Source organism: Cotesia typhae, unplaced genomic scaffold (genome assembly GCF_013202065.1).
Source record: "Cotesia typhae breed Kobodo isofemale line unplaced genomic scaffold, CoteBio_Ctyphae contig_59, whole genome shotgun sequence".
NCBI lineage: Eukaryota > Metazoa > Arthropoda > Insecta > Hymenoptera > Braconidae > Cotesia > Cotesia typhae.
In genome coordinates, this window is record NW_027423761.1 from 2,025,292 (window position 1) to 2,046,308 (window position 21,017).

A 21,017-nucleotide genomic window follows, 5' to 3' on the forward strand; every position below is an offset into this window, starting at 1 on the left:
ACAAGAAACGTGGATCACGAAAGAAAAAGAGGAATAGGTAAGGAAAAGACTGAGTGATAGATTTAACTGACACTTCAAAAGTGCACAGAAGGATGTAAAGGCTAGAAGAGGTAGGGCTAGTGGCGGTCAAGTGATTGGCATTAAACAAGAGTTAGAAAAGAACTGGGAAATATCGGAATGGCAGTACGGACTGAAGGCAAGAAAAAAAAGGCAATAAAGGCTTGACATTCATCACTGTGTACAACAATGTAGGCATCAAAAAACTTGATAGAAGTTTACGTGACATCATTGAGTCATGCGAGCCAAGGCAGGAGAACATCTACATAGTGGGGAACATGAACGCAAGAACTGGTGAAGAAACTGGATGTAAAGATGAGCTGGAAGCGTATGATGTCAAACCACTGAGAAAATCCCAAGATAAAGTGGTGAACGGTGAAGGAAAGAAATTATTAAAAATTTGCAGTGAGCTAGGGATTAGCATATTAAACGGAAGAGTGAACGGGGATCAACTGGGAGCCATAACCTTCATTGGCGGAAACGAATTGGACAACAACACGGTCATAGATCTCGTCATGAGAGTAGGTCCAACCAGGGGCTTAGAGGTAAAAAAGTTGAAAATTGTACCACGAACCGAATCTGACCACCTTCCAGTGGTATTCACATTAGGAACAGAGGATTTGTTCGGACAGGAGGATGACTTTAAGCAAGCAGTTGATGATAATCAAGAGAACCCGGAGCAAAGTTTAAAATTCAAATTCAGATGGAATCAAGAAAAGGCAGAAAAATACAGAGAGCAATGGATGAAGGAGTGCGAAAGCCAAGGCAGAGGAAAAAGCAACGACATTTGGAGCCAGTTATTGGAAACAACGAGAACGGCAGGTAGATCTTGCGAGATGGAAAAAAGAGTGAAGAAGCCAAACATCACAACGAAACCCTGGTTCAATGGAGAATGCAAGCAGAAAAGGAAGGTCCTCTTCAAAACGCTCAAAAGATATCTGAAAGAAGGCAGCACGAGCAACAAAATGGCATTGTACGAGGCAAGGAAGAGTTTCAAAGAAATCTATAAAGTAAAGAAAGAAGAATGGTTTGAGGGGAAAAGATCGAAGATCAATAAAAGCCGTAACATGTCGCAGTGGTGGGAAGCAGTGAACGCGTTTAGAGGGAAACCAAGAAAAGAAGCCAGTAAAGAAATCTCAGGACAGCAATGGACAAGCCATTTCATGGGTACCATGGGGGGCTCAGCAGGTCGGGCTGAATCCAGTGAGGAGACAACCCAGCACGCGGAAGAGACCTAGGAAGAGATGGAGGAGGGTCAGGGAGAACTGCCCGACAGAGAGGATAATGGGATGAACGCAGATAACATGGAAGCAAAGATAATAATGGCAGAATTAAAGGCGGCTCTGAAAAGAATGAGAAATAAGAAAGCTCCAGGGGAAGACGGGCTAGCCGCTGAATTCTACAAGGAGATGTCTGAGGTGGGAAAGCAGGAACTGTTGGAGGCATTAAATGAGATTTGGAGGAAAGGTAAATTACCGAGAGGCTGGGAATCGGCGCATATCGCGCCAATCTTCAAAGCAGGGGACCCAAACAACCCAAGAAATTATAGGCCAATTTCGCTTCTCAATGCAGGATACAAAATACTCACCAACATAGTTACGAAGAGGCTAGAGAAATGGTGTGAAGAAAATAAAATACTCAAGGAAAGTCAGGCAGGTTTTAGAAGAAATAGAGGCACCAGGGACCAGGTATTTGTGATAAACGCAGTCACAAACCACTAGGTGAAAGAAAAGGGACAGAAAACTTTTATTTGCTTCGTGGACTTTGAGACAGCGTTTGACAGCGTGGATAGAGAACTTCTTTTTGCCAAGGTTGAGGAAGCAGGTATTAGAGAAAGATTGCTGAAATTCATCAAGGCAGTATACAAGAGGAATGTGAACGAAATAGTGGCCAATGGAGAAACAAACGGGAAGTTTGAAGCTTCACAAGGGGTAAGGCAGGGTTGTCCACTAAGCCCGCTGCTTTTCAACATCTTTCTGGACGACATTGGAGATGATCAGATAGAAGAAGTGAAGGACTTCAAATACTTAGGATATTGGATTTCCAGCTGTAACAACTGGAGGAAACACACCAACGAGATGGCAGCCAAGGCCAAGAAAGCTCTAAACTCTACGTGGGGGCTCATTGAGAGGACAGGCAGGAACTCACTCAAAGACAGGATGTATTTTTACAACTCTCTGGTAAGATCGGGGGCACTTTATGGAGTAGAGATTTGGGGTTGGGAAGGCAGCAAGGCAATAGAAGCAGTGTATAGCAGATACTGCAAAGCAGCGATGGGCCTAGCCAGAAACACTCCTGAATACATCTGGAGGTGTGAGGGTGGGCTTAAAAGTTTAAAATATATCTGTAGAGAGAGAGCAGACCGGTATCTTTTAGATGTGATGAAAATGGAGGAAGGCAGATGGCCTAAAATAGTACTGAGAGAAGAATACAGAGGAATCTTGAATGGCAGGCCTTCAAAGTCGGGTAGCAAGCTGAACAAGGCCCTGGAAGAAATGTGCTGCAAGGATATAACAAAGATGATATGGGATAATGTAGAAATGAGCCAGATAGAACAGAAATTGGAGGAGGGCTTGCTCCACCTCCAAGCCACAATGAGAGAGGAAGAGAACAAAAAAATTATGGATTCGTCTTACAACCCTTGGTTTAAATTTCTCAAGACCTGTAGGGAAACTGAACCGTATTGGATAGACAGGAAAACACCAAGTTGGATGAAATTAGCTTGGTGCAGAATCAGATGCGACAACATAGGAAAGGCAAGAAAGAAGGGCTACAGAGATTGGCTATGTCGTTTATGCCAAGGTGAAGAAGAGACCCTAGAGCATATTTTCAGATGCAGAACATTACTGAATAGTGTCAAGGCAGAGGCGAGAAGTTTTGTCTTGAATTGGATGGGTAGAAAAACAGGAGCAGACTTTGACTGGTTATTGCTACAGACGCTAAGAGGTGAACCAGTGCAAGAAATCTGCCAATTCGTTGGTAAATTACTAAAACTCACAAGAGGTGGGGATGACTCCGTGCTCGATGTATATGATGCAGCAGCCCAACAAGTCCCGAGCGAAGGTGTTTAGATGGCAGCCAAAGAAGTTGACACTCAGTGCAGAATATTTATTTTTTTTTATAATTGCCTCACAGAGGATATATATAGTGAATTCCTTTAAATTTAATTTTAAACAACAAGTGCCATAAAAGATAGTTTGTAGAGCCTTTAATGTACTTCGATTTAATATAAAATGAACCAAATATGTCTAATTTACCTAAGCTAGTTAAAAGTGATATTAACAATAAGAAGAAATCAAGTATTTAAGTAAAAATGGTGCTAGAACCAGGGCTTTAAATATTTTCTTTTAAGATACTGATTGAATTATTAAAAACTGTGATGAAAAAATTGTAAAAAACAGTTATTACTGTTGTACAATGCAAAATAAATATCTATCTATAAAAGTACTGTAGTTTAACATTGAAAACATGAGACACAACTATAAAAAAATACTTGAAAATATATATATATATATATATATATATATATATATATATATATATATATATATATATATATATATATATATATATATATACATGTCGGAGAGTAAAGTACAGTGGAGTATTTTCTGACGAAGCGATGAGAATATTCTTTAGGATATTTCTATTTTTTTAGTTATTTTAAGAAATGTATTGTTACTTTAATATTTTGTAAAATAAGATATAACTAAAATGTTTTATTGCGGTAGGCTTAGGCCTAGGTAGGCACATGGTTGTCAACGTAGTCGGGATCCCAGGACGATAGGGGTATCATAAAATTAATAAGGAAAAGAGAAATGTGCAGCAGGCAGACTATTTGAGAATAGTTTTTGAAAAGACATTCTTGCTTTGAGATCGAGATCGAACGGACGTCCTGGTGATCGCGAATTCGTTATTTCCTAAGTCTCGGTCAATCGCAAGATATTATTAATATTGTTTGCGGCCTGAATTAACTTAACCTTGTACGAGTTTATCTACTCATTCGTAATAATTGATCTTTTTGTAATTGTGAATATTAATTAATTGTAATAATAAAAATGAGTGAATCACAAAATACCGAATCCCCAACAATAACTCCTGCCTCTCTGACATCAGAAGTGGGATCGTCTCCATCTGATCCAGCACGCGATCAGTGGAATACATTTTTCGAGCTTATGAAGAATTTTTTACCGAAGCCGTCTTTGACAAAGAATAATGTTTCTTTACCGCGGTTCAATCCAGAGAGTGCGGGATCGGATCCTGTTGCATGGTGTTCAGCAACGGAATTGTGCCTATTGAAAAACCCTCTCCAAGGAAGCGGATTGATATCGGCGCTTAGTAAAGCTTTGGAAGGCTCAGCGGCTCAGTGGCTGTCTCAAGCAGCAATTCCGGGTATACAGTGGCCGCAATTAAAAGAACTTTTCATGTCACGTTTTGGTGAACAGGAAACTGCGACAGCGGTCGTGCTGAAACTTCACCAGGAGTTACGAACCAAGGATGAAAGTGTCGGTGCATTCGGCATTCGACTTCGATCATCGCTGAAGGCTCGCTGGAGGTCTTTATCGGTCGATGAAATTATCAATGCGGTTGTGCTTGCGCGATTGACTCACCTTGACAATCGGGTGGAGCGCGTAGCATTGACTACCGACATCAAAACGGAAGTTGACTTTTTGAGTGAAATGCGAGGCTTCTCCTACACTCGAAAAAGACCCGTGTCAGCGTCAGATAACCCTTCTGCACCGGATTCAAAGCGTTTCAAGCCAGCGGTGTCAATGAAGTGCCATTTTTGTGGAGAAATAGGTCACAAGAAGTTTGAGTGTCCTAAACTTAAGAAGAAACACGTAGAGAAAAGCAGTAACTATCGTGGCAGCCAAGGATCACCCTCGTCATCGCGTCCTGTGACGTGTTTCAAATGCGGAGCAGCTGGCCATATTGCGCCAAACTGTACAGCTTCAGGCAACGGTCGTAGCGGTCCAGGAAACAACAAGGACAACGGTGGCGTCGAACGTCGTGTAAATCTGTGCACAGTAGCAGCTCCTACGGGTATTCTGAACCATCTTGGTGAGTCGTTTCCATATTGTTTTGATTCGGGAGCGGAATGCTCGATAATAAAAGAATCGATTGCTCTTAAGTTCTCGGGAAGAAGAGTCAACGAATTAGTAATTTTAAAGGGTATCGGAAATGTTGCAGTAAATTGTAATTTGCAAATTTTGTCTACCGTTATTATGAATTCGTTTACATTAGAGATTCTTTTTCACGTTGTCCCGGATGAATATTTGAACGAAAATATTTTAATTGGTCGAGAAATTTTAAGCTTGGGATTTGAAGTAAATATTTCCCAACTTAATTTTAATATCGGTAAATCTAAAGTCATAAATGAATGTAGTAAAGTTGAAATCATCAATTTTGATACCGTTGATACCGATGTTGATAAAGACGATAAAATAAGATGAGTTTCAATATTAAAAGAATATGAAAGTTCTTTTATCACAGGCTTCCCTCGTACTCACGTTAACGGTGGTGAACTTGAAATACTTTTAATTGATCCGAGCATTACGGTACAGAGAAGGCCATATAGACAGTGTAGAAGAGAAACAAATAGTTAGAAAAAGAATTAATGAATTGCTTGAAGCGAATGTTATTCGTCCTAGTAATTCACCGTTTGCTAGCCCTATTTTACTAGTTAAGAAAAAAGATGGATCAGACCGCTTATGCGTTGATTATCGTGAATTAAATAAAAACAAGATAGCAGATAAATTTCCTTTGCCGCTTATTTTAGATCAGATACCGCGACTTAGAAAAGCTAAATTTTATATTAGTTTAGATATAGCCAGCGGTTTCCATCAGATTCCCATACATCCAGAATCTATAGAACGTACGGCATTTGTCACTCCTGATGGCCAATTTGAATTTTTAACAATGCCATTTGGGCTTAAAAACGCTCCTTCTGTTTTCCAAAGAGCAATTTTAAAAGTACTAGGTGAGCTCGCGTATACTTACGTTGTAGTTTACCTAGACGATGTATTAGTAATTGCGGATACAATAGAGGAAGCGTTTGAAAGACTTCGAATGGTATTAAAAATTCTTATAGATGCGGGATTCTCATTTAATTTTTCAAAATATTCTTTCCTTAAAACATCTGTTTCATATCTCGGGTATGAAATTAAAGATGGGGAAGTTCGTCCAAACCCTCTTAAAATAAATTCTTTAACGTTGTTACCCGCTCCTCGGACAGTTACCCAGCTTACCCTTGCGACTTTCAAATCATTCTGAAATCAGTCTGAAAAAATTCTGGAAACATTATGGAATCATGATGGTTCCAGAGTGTTTCCAGAGTGGTTTTGTGCCTATTTTCCAGCATGAAACCAGAGTGCACCCAGACTAAAGCCAGAGTGGAATCAGATTGGACTCAGAATGAAACTATAGTGGAACCAGAGTGGACCCAGACTAGAACTAGAGTGGAATCAAATTGGACTCAGAATGTAATTAAAGTGGAACCAGAGTGGAATCAAAGTGAATCCAGAATGAAACCGAAGTGGAACCAGAGTGATACCAGAATGGAACCAGATTAGAATCAAAGTGAATTTTACATAAAATCAAGATGGCTTCAAAGTGGAATCAACATGAAATTAAAATGAAATCAGAGTAAAATAATAATCAAATCAGAATTCATTCAGATTTAAACTAGCGTGAAGTCAACGTGAAATTTGCATGAGTCACAATGGAGTTATTAAAAATTAGATTGAACTGTCAGTAAATTTAGAATAAGTTCGGATAAAATCGAAATTAATTAAGATAAAACTACAGCAAAACTAAAGTCAGATCCGATAAAACTTCATAGGGATCTGAATGTGTAAATAATTTAATATAAATAATAAATTACCTTCATTGGAAAAAATTAATCAATTATTAATATACTTCTTAAAGTTTTTTCCATCTTTATTATATAAATGTACATAATAAGATGTTACATAGTGGAAAACGTATCCTTTTATAATTTCAATGATATATATTAATATATTAATCAACATTAACAGTTTGTTTATTTAGTCACATCTCTATTTAAAAATGTTGATTAAAGAGTATTAAAAATTAATTCTTCTCAATCAGTTTTTATAATCAAAATTGTTATTCATCTCATCTTTGACAAATTTAAAGATTTCTCCCAATCTTACGTACACTAAAACTATTTTAATAAAAACTTTATTATATCAATTATGAGTTGATCAACATCGAAAATTGTATTTAAAATCAAAAATAGAAAATATAAAATTCCTATCATATAGAACGTAAGTTTCAGAAAATTGTAAATGTCTATATATAATATATCTGGTGAAGAAAATAAAGTCATGCGTAATATATGTCGGTAAAAATGTATGCTTCAATTTTTCTCCTAAATTCTCTTAAAAAAATTACATATCAATCATGACATAGTTTTTACTACAGCTGTTTTTAAAATGCTTTTCGTACATGAACCTATTCACTATATGTATACAGTCTATAATTGTGCATTAAAAATCACAGGAAAAAAATATACAACTTGAAAAAATTAATTTTCCAATGACTTTTATTTAAAGTAAAAAATAAATTTGTCGTAATACTTCAAAGTTCACTTTCATTGTTACTTTACTTTCAAATTTTATGGTTTAAAGAAGTCAAAAATTAATGATGACCAACGTAGTAGCATTTCGTTCGTCGGTTTCCAGTGAAAAAATGAAATTCAAGAATTAGTAGGTCCAATAATTATAAACAAAATGAAACGATCAGAATATTATAACGATATTACACAATTTTATTTAGTTACCAAACTTGACAATGTTTCGATTTAGATATCCAAATTAATTACCACGTCAATTTCTATGAACTTGTACGTCAAGTAGTATCGTATACACGATGAAAAAAATTTTTGTCTGATCATATATGATTATACATGAGGTTTGGAATGATCAAACATATATGATCAAAACATCTTGCGATAATACTCTTGGGACCTTAAAAGTTTTTTTTTAGACTGGCAATACGATTGTTTTGACACTGACATACAGCCTGTCAATAATTACCGAAAAATTTATTGGACAGTGACTATTTTCTAATTTTTTTAATAATGACATAATTTTTTTGTAATTTTATTGTACTTTGCGAATTTTATCAAATTTAATAAGTTCTTAAACTTTACAAAAATCTATTGAATTCCGGAATTTGATGAAATTGCAAAAATTTTTATAAAAACCAGTACTTTCTGTTGTTAAAAGTCTAATAAATTTATGTCTTTCAATATTAATGCTGGTGACTTGGACGAGTGAGCAGCGTTCCAGACGGCTTCCAGCTAAAAAGATTTGAGTTCGAGCCCTCCATACGCCTGCGATTTTTTATTTAATATTGTCATGAATTGATTATCCTAATATTGTAACGAACCATTACCGTACTATTCCATTTCTCTATGTATTTATGAAATGAATTTGTTATTCTCGAAAGCATTTTTTATCAGACATATATGAGTAAAAATAATTACATATGATCATATATAATAATGCATAAGTAAATCTGATTATATATGATTAGACGTGGCCAATATATATATATATATATATATTAGGGTGGTCCTTATGTTGGGTTTTTTGAAATTTTTTTTCACGATAGTTCAAAATCGGTTCAAAATCTACTCTCTAAACATGAATTAGTGAAAATTCACTGGAATAAGTGAATATTCACTAATTGTAAGTGCCAATCGAACCACTGCCAATTCCAAGTGGTTCGATTAGCACTTAGAAAAAATGAATATTCACTTATTTCAGTGAATTTTCACTAATTCATGTTTAGAGAGTATAAAAAAAAAATCATGCCAAGTTATAGCTCTTAATTTTAATATTAACCCGCGCCCCCCGACGGTCAAAGTTTTAAAGGAAAATAACATGGGAAAAGTTATATTTTTACTTTGGAATTTTTACGTCATAAACTAACCAACAAATCACATCAAAAATATTTTTTCTAATGCAAAATTTAACGGTCTACAAAAAAGGTCTCTTATCATTTTTGATAATTCTAACGGTTTTGAAGTTATTCGAGGTCTAAATTGAAACTATAATCTTTTTCATAGTTTTTTCTGGTCATTTAATAATTCAACAATCATAGACGGGTTATTATTCATATTAGATTACTTTTTTACTTATGCATATAATTTTGAACTATAATTTACGTGAAAAGTATTAATCAATTAAAGAAGTGTATTATTAATATTTTAATGAATCGAAAATGTACAAACATTACCATTTTTATTTTTAATTACAGATACTTTCATGAAATTTTTTATTAGTTTTTTTAAGTGCGTCAGGAAACATTTGACGATGATCTTTAACCAATTGTAACACGTATTGCATTTGTTTTTCATCGTTAGTATAACGATTACAAAAATCTTGCACTAGTTTAACTCCTCTTTCAGCACAGTCATTCACAACCGATAGTTTTTTAGCGAATCGTAATGCAGTTTTATAGTGTTCATTATGAGCCCATTCAGAAAGATGAATCTTTAAAAATTCTGTTTGTAACTCGAATCTATTGAAAAATTGATCGATGTAGTTTAACACTACATTTTTCACTAGTATAATCCAAGTCTTCTTCCGGAATATCATCAATCACAATTGTTTCTTCTTCTTTACGCAGCTTAGCGACAAATTTTTAATTTTGTTTCTTGTGAAACTTCCTCATCAAAAATAGCCATGATTGCTAATTCTGGTGATAAATACCACAAGTGATTCATAAATCTACTAATTGCCACAGTAGCAAGATTACTGTTGATTGCCTTAAAGTTGTTGAGTTCTTTTATAAACTGTAGATCATGGTACGGAGCTTTGACACTATTTGACGACGAAAACCAAGCTTTAACATAAACCATTGGCACAAAAACACATATTTGCCGTAGTTTATTATCTTCACCTTTTTTCAATGACAATTGCTCCCGAAGCATGTACATTTTCAATATATAAATAGCTTTTGCCATCCATCATGCATGGTGACAAACTCCTGGCTTACGAAAACTAAATTTTTCGGGGATGACACCGATAAATACTAAAGTAAGCTCTAATAACTCTTTGTAATCATCACGAGGCAGTTGTGATGCAAGAGTTTCAGTCGCAAAAGTTCTAATAGATTCAATTTGTTCATTTGTCAAGATATTATCATTTTTCGGATCATCTAAACCTGTTTTGTAACTGAGTTTATTTAAATCTCCCCATTGCTTTTGGAATCGGATAAAAAGTGGAACATTAGGACCAACAGTATTTGGAAAAACAGCTTCGAAGACATATCTTAGGACTATTTCAAATATATGATGCCTACATGGAAGATACAACAAATCTCTTTCTAACAATTTTTCCAGTAATGCAGCAGCACCATTACGAAGGCCTAAATTTGAAGGAGTAGTGTCACAGCATATTGCTTTTACAGATATGTCGAATCCCCAGTCACATAATGTCTTATGAACTACAGAAGCTTGTGCCATTCCAGTTCCATCTTCACTCGTTGGTACACCTAACATAATTTCTTTACTTTCTGAAGTAATTATTACATGCAATCGATAAACAGTTTCTGTATTTAACAAATTAGGTAATAATTTTCCATCCCAATGTACAACAATAGATGATAACTTTAAGTCTTGGAAATGTTTTTTTATTTCTATTGATTTTGACTCTCGCATAGTAAGCCGACATCGGCGAATAGATGATCGATTGACAATAATGGAATTAATATCTACTTCTAATAATTTTAAATCGATAAGCGACTGACAAATAGCTGTAGTTATAAACACAGCATCTCTGTCGCTTACTTTACAACGATCAAAAGTAGCTACAACTCTTTCGTTGAGAATATTGTGAGTTCCTCTTATATTTCTTGATTTAAATTGGCCGGCAGTAGTTGGAATGTATACTTCTCCACTAGAGACTGATTGAGCACTTCCTTGGCTTGATAAGAATTCAACGTTTTTGTCTACAAAAAAGGATAATGATAAGACAAAAAATATCTTCACTATAAAATAATAAAATATCAATGAGTAAGTTGATTATTATAATTTACCAAATAATGATTTTTCTTTTTCACTTTCCAATTTTCGTTTTTCGAAATCCAATTGTTTCTCTAATTTTTTAACACCAATTTCATCGTCATCGTATTTCGTCTTAATATTTGCAATAAAACCAATTCGTTCATCTGATCTCTGATTATTCAAGAATTCTTTGGAATTTTCATCAACCATTTCAAATACATTTGACGGTGCGATGTCAAATAATTTTTTTAATGAACAGGAAAATTCATTTTGTTTTTTCACAGCAACTTCACTCCGATTTCTATGTTTAAGAAGTATGCGCCACTCATCATACAGTTTTTTCAACTTATCTCGACATCTTTGCATATCTTGAACGGGAATTCGAGCTTTCTTCCAAAACACAATAATTTCATCAATCACTGCAGCAACACTATCTGTGATAGTATTATTTAAAATACGTGTATAAAAAAATAACACTTTCAAAGCTTGCAATTTCGATGGTAATTTGTTACCTACGATTTGAACGTCAACATCACCAATCAAAAAATGTTTTGACGTAAACGTGATAACTCCATATTTAACTGATTACTTAAATATCGGATAAATGAACTCAAAAAATTTATTTATATATCAAAAAGGCATCAGTACTAGTAATTGAACGATTTTGATCAAGCTGAGAAATAAATGTAGGTTATGAGTAATCTGAGAATTAATTTTAGTGTTAGAGATTGAAGTAAAATCTAATAGATGGCGGCATGATCGGTTTCTAAAATGTTTTTAACCAGAAATCAAAATTTGAAATTGGAATTTGTTGATATTTGTATCAATAACAATAAAAATCGAGACAATAGGTCCCGAATTTCCTTTGTATCCAAAAAAAGTTAAAAATCTTTAAAATGTTCGACAGTTCAGGCTAAAAAAATGAATTGGTGTTACTATTATTCCAAAGTTACAGCTACTTTGAAAATTTTCTAAACAAAAAAATCCAATGAGATTATAAAGAATAACCGGTTCATGATTTATGAACTATTAAATGACCAAAAAATACCATATGTATTTTGATCAGACGAAACAAGATCGATATAAATTCACAGTAGGTATACTGAAGTGTAAACATGACAGGTCCGTTCTAAAAATTCTTTGGATTTAATCTAAAAATACTTTGGAGTAACTCAAAATTCATAAAGGATTTGCTAAGAAAATAATTAAAGTTCACTCTGCAACAATTTGTATTCACTTTGGTTCTACTCTGGTTTTATTCTTTATCTACTCTCATTCCATTTTGATTCCAATCGAATTTTATTCAGGTTGCATTCTGATTCAACTCCGACGCCACTTTGGTTTTATTCTGGCTCCACTCCGCATCCACTCTGGTCTCACTCGATAACCAATCTGGACCCGCTTCGGGTCCACTATGAATTCATTCTGTATCGATCGTGAATCCACTGTGTATCCACTTTGGTTTCATTCTGGCTCCACTATAGTTTCACTGAATAACCAATCTGGCTCCGCTTTGGCTTCACGTTGATTCCATTCTGTATCGATCTTGAATTTTCTATGTGTTCACTATGGGTCCACTATGTATTCAATTTGTATTCACTCTGTATTCACTATGTATTCACTCTGTATTCACTCTGAATACAGTCTGGTTTCAATCTGTATCCAATCTGGTTTCACTCTGAAAAAAAGGCACAAAACCACTCTGGAAACACTCTGGATCTAGTATGATTCCACTCTGACTCTGGAAACAGAGTGGTTCCAGAGTGGACTCGCAGTCGCAAGGGTAGACAGTTTATTGGCCTTGCGTCTTACTTCCGACGATTTGTCCCGAGATTTTCACAAATTATGAAACCGTTATATGCACTCACCTCAGGAAAAAAATATATTGAATGGACTGAAGGACATGAAAATGTTCGACAAGAAGTAATTCGTATTTTAACCAATGAACTCGTTTTAATTATTTTTGACCCGGATTATCCCATAGAACTGCATACCGATGCCAGTTCCGATGGGTACGGGGCAATACTTATGCATAAAGTAGATGGTAAAAATAAAGTTATTGAATATTTTAGTAAAAGAACAAGTCCAGCCGAGTCCAGGTATCATTCCTATGAACTTGAAACTATGGCTGTTGTTAAATCAATGAAACACTTTCGGCATTACTTGCACGGACGACAATTTACCGTTGTGACTGATTGCAATTCTTTAAAGTCTTCCCAAAATAAGATTGACCTTAACGATAGAGTACATAGATGGTGGGCTTATTTACAAGCTTTTCAATTCAATATAGTTTATAGAGAAGGCAAATACATGGCTCACGCGGATTTCTTCTCTCGAAATCCTTTGCCTGATTTGTCAAAACAAGTTAATAAAATTGAAGAGAAACGTGTAAAACTCGCGGAAATATATATATACACCCGAGGGCGTGTGATTGTCAGAATGGCCGTGTCGGAGAGTAAAGTACAGTGGAGTATTTTCTGACGAAGCAATGAGAATATTCTTTAGGATATTTCTATTTTTTTAGTTATTTTAAGAAATGTATTGTTACTTTAATATTTTGTAAAATAAGATATAACTAAAATGTTTTATTGCGGTAGGCTTAGGCCTAGGTAGGCACATGGTTGTCAACGTAGTCGGGATCCCAGGACGATAGGGGTATCATAAAATTAATAAGAAAAAGAGAAATGTGCAGCAGGCAGACTATTTGAGAATAGTTCTTGAAAAGACATTCTTGCTTTGAGATCGAGATCGAACGGACGTCCTGGTGATCGCGAATTCGTTATTTCCTAAGTCTCGGTCAATCGCAAGATATTATTAATATTGTTTGCGGCCTGAATTAACTTAACCTTGTACGAGTTTATCTACTCACTCGTAATAATTGATCTTTTTGTAATTGTGAATATTAATTAATTGTAATAATAAAAATGAGTGAATCACAAAATACCGAATCCCCAACAATAACTCCTGCCTCTCTGATATATATATATATATATATATATATATATATATATATATATATATATATATATATATATATATATATATATATATATATATATATTCCATACTAAATCGGCCACTTTCTTAGGTTAACCGCTCCAATTTCTTAAAAAATTTTTTATGTATTTAATACCGTCATAAATTATTTCAAATATTTTTGACCACCAGTTTCTGAGACATTGATTTTTTTCAAAATTCAAATTTTTTTTTTAAACAGCTACAACTTCGCAAAAAATACAGCTATCGCGGTTCCGTTTTTTTTTTAATTTTTATTTTTTAATGTTCTTTCAAGAAAAAAATACTTACAGATGGATTTCTGTTTTTTTTTTTTTTTAGTTTTAAGCAAAAAAAAACATTTTTTCGAAATATATCTCCCCTTCGATTTTTTTGAAAAAATTCTCAAAAAAACTGGGACAAATATAAAAAATTTTTAGACCAATTCGATCGTGGGAAGACGTTTCGTTCGTTCTTTTTCTTAATTTAAACAATTTTTTTTTCTGAAATTGCATGTATTGCACAATTTAATCAATAGTTTTATTGATTTACCATTTATTTATTGATTTAATGAATTGGAGTTTATTCGTATGATCAAAACAACTCGCCTCTTTCAAATTCATCATGAATGTATTAAGCGCCATCTTTCGACTACGAGATTGACTAGATTCCTTTCTTATCTAAGTACAATTTTACGTTGGTAGTATTTGTTTTTTATCACGGTATTTGTTTATCTTGGTGAATTGATGTTGAATTTATTACTGATCTTTATAAACATACGGTACTATTGAAAATTAATTACTCAACTCTTTCAAATAATTGTGCAATCAAACTCTATTTTAAGTAAGTGTTAATGTTAATCTAAATGTAAACTTAAATTGAAATTGCTTTTAACTTATCAAACTCGCATACGAATAACCTTCATATAATGAAAACAACTAAGCATTTTGATCGTTGTTGTAACCCGTTTCATTTAGAAGGGCATAAAATTAAAAAATGTCTGCGGTTAACCTTTAAGAATATTCAAACTCAATTCGGATTAAGCTGTCATGATTATCTTTATACTCCATGTCGGAAAAAAATTTTAGTTCAGATTAAAAAAAAATACCGGGAAACAACCCTTCTCATAATGACACTGAGAACCGAAGTGATTCTAGTGATATTAGTGAGAATAGTGACAATGATAATGGTAGTTCCCATGACAAACCTAACGATAGAGACCACTATAATAGTGATGATCCAGATACCATTATTTCTGACAATAGTGATCAGTATAAACTTTATGAAGTAAAGACTTAATTCTTTATTTTTTTTTTCAATTTGATTTCTCTTTTTATTGATTAATTTTTTTCTTACTTTAGTTTCAAAAGTTAACACAGAAACTCGACTACCTGTGATTAATCAAGCATAAAAGTTATTAAATGAATCTCCAATAGCTTCTCAAAAATTGAGTGATGAACGATTCTTATATGACAAAGTTATCAAAATTTCTCAAACTCTTAAAAGCACGTTTGGGCTTGAGGTTAATGCGCCGACAAATTTAGAAGATTCAGATAGAGACTTTTCAAACTTGTTAGAACAATTGGAAAAAAAATTTGATCATGACGACACAACAAGATCTGAAAAAATACAAATTTTAACATTGTTCCCGAAAGAATAGCGTGTTAGAAGAATCTCTAAATTTATGAATACATCCAGACATATGGTAAATGTAATAAAAAATTTGCTTGAAACCAAAGGGTTACTGTCAGAATCTGAATCTAAATTAGGTTCGTTGTTTCGATTCATTTGTCTTTTTTTGTCTATTGGTTATGACATATCAAAAATTTTTTATCATTAGATCGTTCACTGTCAGATAAATTAAAATCTAAAATTATCAACTTTTACAATGATGATGAATGCAGTGTTGATATGCCCGTGATGAAAGATTATATCTCTGTTTGAAATGATAACGGTAAACGAGAACATGTACAAAAACGTTAGATTTTTTTTTAAATTTGAAAGAGTTGTATCAATAATATCGGGAAAATTATCCTGAAGACAAAATTAGGTTTTCAAAATTCGCTTCATTGCGCCCAAAATATTGTATGTTAGCGGGGAGCAGCGGCACGCATACATTTTGTGTGTACATAATGAATTCAAAACATAAAATTACTAATGCTCGGTAAGTATAAATTAATTTTATTCTTAACTTCGTTGTTGTACGTCGTATAATAAATTATTATTTCTTCTTAAAGGTTCAAATTTAAGTTCACTAACTTCTACACGACAAGACCCTTATGTCACTACACGGATTGCTTCAATCCTATTACATGTAATACTCAATCACCAGAGTGTTATTTTGGAATATGTAAGACTTGTCCAGGAATAAATGCATTAATGGATACTTTCATGACATTTTTCATGAAAATGAAATAAACACCATCACATACAAATATTGGGTATCAAAACCATGTACAAGTCTGGAAACGATAGTCAGTTCTGCTGATGAATTCATTGAACGATTCAGTGATGACTTGTTGATACTTCTGCCACATGCATTGATTGCCAGAGAACAAGCGATTTGTATGAAATTTGTAAGAATGTCATTAAAAGACGGACAGTTTCTTGTTGTCTGTGATTTCGCAGAAAATTATGCATTTATCGTACAAAACGCTGCTTCAGGATTTCCTTGGAACAATAAAACAGCTACTATCTATCCAGTGGTAATATACTTCAAAGAGGGAGACGAATTAGTTCACAAAAGCTTAGTCATAATATCGGATTGTAATAACCAGGATTATGTTGCCGTGTATGTTTTTTCCAAAATTATAATTGATTTCATAAATACAATCAACGAACATCCCGAAAAAATATACTACTTTTCTGATGGTGCACCGCAGCAATTTAAAAACTTCAAAAATGTTGTCAATCTTTATTACCATAAAAGTGATTTTGGAATTAAATCAGAATGGCACTTTTTTGCAACCGTATATGGCAAAGGGCCATGTGATGGTATTGGTGGGACAATAAAGAGAATGGCCGCAAGGGCTAGCTTACAGTTAACAGTAGACGATCAAATAACAATACCACTGAAACTATTTCAATGGACTTCACAAAGAAATACTATTCTAAACATCACGGTAAAATTTTCAACCTTAGAAAATTATAATAATGATTCTAAAGCATTAAAAGATCGATTTAACAGAACAGTAACTGTAAAAGGGACTCAAAAAGGGACTCATTGTCTAATACCTAATAATGACGGAAGTATAGATGTGAAACCATACTCGAATTCTAGTGAATTCAAAATTCATAAATTGTTTGAGCGTCAAAAAAAAAAAAAAATAATTTTGGTTTCTTTAAATTTAAAATACGAATCAAGTTGATTTATTATACCTCCTTAGATTGTAAAGACGATTTAATAAATTCTTCTTGATAAGTCTTTAAATTAATCAAATAAACAACAAAACAACTTAGAATAATAGTACATTACAAAATGAAAAATATTTGAAAAAAAAAATTTTTGGTGTAAAAGGAACTACTGTAAAAGTATTTATCGGTGAAATTCAATCGTAAAATGTAGTTTAGGGAAAAAAAATTTTTTTGAATTAAGAAAAAAAATAGAACGAAACGTCTTCCCACGATCGAATTGGTCTATAAACTTTCTATATTTGTCCCAGTTTTTTTGAGAACTTTTTCAAAAAAATCGAAGGGGGCATACATTTCGAAAAAATGTTTTTATTTTTTTTGCTTAAAACTAAAAAAAAAAAAAAACAGGAATCAATCAATGAAGATCGAAGAAATATTTTTTTTTTGAGAGAGCATTAAAAAATAAAAATTAAAAAAAAAACGGGACCGCGATAGCTGTATTTTTTGCGAAGTTATAGCTGTTTCAAAAAAAAAAAATTGAATTTTGGAAACAATCAATATCTCAGAAACGGGTGGTCGAAAAACTTTACGACGGTGTTTTTTGACGGTATTAAAAACATGAAAAATTTTCAAAAAAACAACATATATATTATGTAGAGCTCACTAAAAAAATTTACTTGAGTTGTAATTTTTAAACCATCAAATAATTCAAACATATTTCGTTAGAATGATTTTATTATTTACTTGTCAGAAACAAATTTCTTCAAATTAACAAACTTAATGAACATATACAATAAATAAGATTATCATAAAGTTCATTGTTTTCATACTCAACGCTTTTTTGAAAAATGTGTATGTATGAAATTTAAAAATGTTTAAAAATCTGAGATATTCAAAAAATAAAAGATATATTAATTGTTCTATGATATGACCAACACACAGCAAAAGAAAATATATGTATCATCGGTCGGGTCTTACTGATTACTTATAGCAGGTAACTTAAGAAAGCTACACCTGGAGGTAAGGATAGAGCCTTACTAATCTTGTATAAATGCTTGAGTGTTGACAACTGATCTTTGTTTAGTTATTTATATTAAATAACATGCTTGAATGGAATATTAATCAACGTGAACTGTTTGTTAGAAAATTTTGATTATCTCGGTAAAATTCATTAATATTTATACTACATCAAATACAATAAATAATTCATAAGATTCCGCATGTAATATTATTCTTAATAAATAATTTCAACCGAATATATTTTCGGAGCAATTGATACAAAATGATCTAGAGGAGATATCTGGAAGTAATTACGAAACCAAGATTAGAATGCTATATGATATAGAAGAATAAATTGAGATGATGTGCAAAAAATAATCCACTGAATATCATGTTTATCAACTTTTAATTTATTAGTCAATAAAAATTAGAATAGAAAAATAAAAACAATCAGCTGATAAGTAAAAATAAATGACTAAGAGATATTTTTTTACCAAAAGTTCAGTTTATTGTCAGTAAATATTATTTGGAAAAAATAAAGTGAGTTTCGTAAAATATAATGGGGAATTAAGAATGCAAGTGAGGCATGCATAAACACGATGTGAAGATCATCGATAGAATCTATAGAGTATACTTAAGCAGTATTATTGAAACGAAATTAAAAATTCCAACATAATTTATTGAAATACTTTTATAATTTACTTTTCAGAAATAAATTTCTTCGAACTAAAAAATTTTTCGAACTTCTACAATAAATAAGATAATCAAAAAATTTATTTTTTTCATGATTATCGGTATTTTCATATTTCAATGAAGAATTGAATACCTAGAAATATGGTGGATGTTGTATGTTAAAAAACCATAATGATGGATCGCAGAATGTGTATGTATGAAATTTCAGAATATTCAGAAAATTAAGGTATTCATAAAACGAACGACATAGTAATTGTTTTGCGATACGACTAAAATTTAGTAAAAGAAGATAAATATGTTATCAGTATGGCTTTACTGATTACTTACAGTTGGTAACTTGAGAAAGCCAAACATAAAGATATCTAATGAGTGCACAGTAAGCGTGTGTAAATATGCATCCGAACAAAAACAGTTTCACTGTAAAAAAATTGCGCCAAGTCCACGTTCATAAAACTCATCTCAATAACGTTTGCACTTTACAAAAAAAATAAGACTCAATATAATAATTGTCATTCTCTACAAAAAAAAGTAAAATACAAAAAAATACCAAGAAATTGTCATAATGTTAAAAAAATTGAAAGAAAATTTGTTGAAAATTTAAAAATTAAAAAAAAATTTTTTTATCGTACTTGGCGCGCGTCATTGAGTACCCCAAATTTTTTCGGAAGAATTTCAACCCGAGAAAAAACGATTTTGCTCGAATTTATGTAATTATGTATAGTTATACATATTCGGGCTGATCAGCTCTAATTACATAATATATTTTTATTTTATTTATTTATTTTATTTATCTGGTAAAGAATTCTATCGAGGTGTAAGAACACCTGTTTATAGAACCAGTACAAAAATAACAATTTTACAATATATATATATATATACTTTTTACAAAATTTTAGTTAATAATACAATGCAAAGAGATAATAAGTACAAAAGTAATGAATTTATATAGAAAAAAATACAAAATTATGGAAAATTATCATAAAAGAAATATCCCATCAAATACTCGCATTACATTTTTATTTTTCCATTACATTTTAAAACATGTTAACCATTAAGGTTTCTTATCCAGTAACTTAATTTTTTTTTTAACAATTTTTTACTACAGTTAATTGTTTTCATATCAGCAGGGAGTTTGTTATAATATTTAATTGCTACATAATAAGCATTCTGAGTACTAATAGTTTTGTTTATTTTTGGTAAAATTAACAATTTAGATCTTGTATTTATGCATTTTTCATAGAATAGGCTCTTACATTCTTTATAGTAATAAGTTAATGCATTTATTATAAATGAATTTCTAATTGTCATGGGGATATTGTTGCAATTATTTTTACGTAGCTTTTTAATTATTTTATGTTGAAGAGATGTGACAAGTTTAATTGAATTGTTATATGCTCCTCCCCATGCAGCAATGCCATAGTTTACTATGCTTTCAAACAGTCCATGATAAATAGTTTTTAATATAGAAGAATTAATTACCTGGCTAAGTTTGTAAAAAAGGAAAATGAAATATTTAAGCTTCTTAGATAATTCATAGGCATGTTTATCCCACTTCAAGTGCTTATCAAAATATATCCCTAAATATTTACAATTATCAACTCTTGTCAGAGGCTTACCATTTATTTGTAAATCAAACTTATTTGGGATACTGTCTATGTAGCTTCCAAAGGTAATAAAAGTAGATTTTTCCACATTAAGAGATAGTTGGTTTTCCTGAGCCATATATCTATTTTATTAAGCCACTCATTTAATTTATACTGGACTTCATTCCAGCTATTTCCAGTACAAGTAATAGCGGTGTCATCAGCATAGGAAACTATGGCATTGCTTGGTAAAACTTTAAAAATATCATTTATGTATAATAAAAACAGCAAAGGCCCAATAA

At 32.4% G+C, this 21,017-nt stretch overlaps 1 protein-coding gene across 1 annotated transcript; it reads left to right on the forward strand.

Annotated features, from left to right (window-relative positions):
- Positions 1-1,943: 1,943 nt before the first annotated feature.
- On the forward strand, positions 1,944-3,128 carry LOC141532399 (uncharacterized). Its single transcript, XM_074250730.1, has one exon. It carries the CDS (start codon positions 2,136-2,138, stop codon positions 3,126-3,128), a length of 993 nt encoding a protein of 330 aa, XP_074106831.1. The 5' UTR covers positions 1,944-2,135.
- The last annotated feature ends 17,889 nt before the right edge of the window (positions 3,129-21,017 follow it).

What these genes read in the sequence shown, in the direction of transcription:
- LOC141532399 (XM_074250730.1), top strand. Translation starts at nt 2,136, where the DNA reads ATGGCAGCCAAGGCCAAGAAAGCTCTAAACTCTACGTGGGGGCTCATT.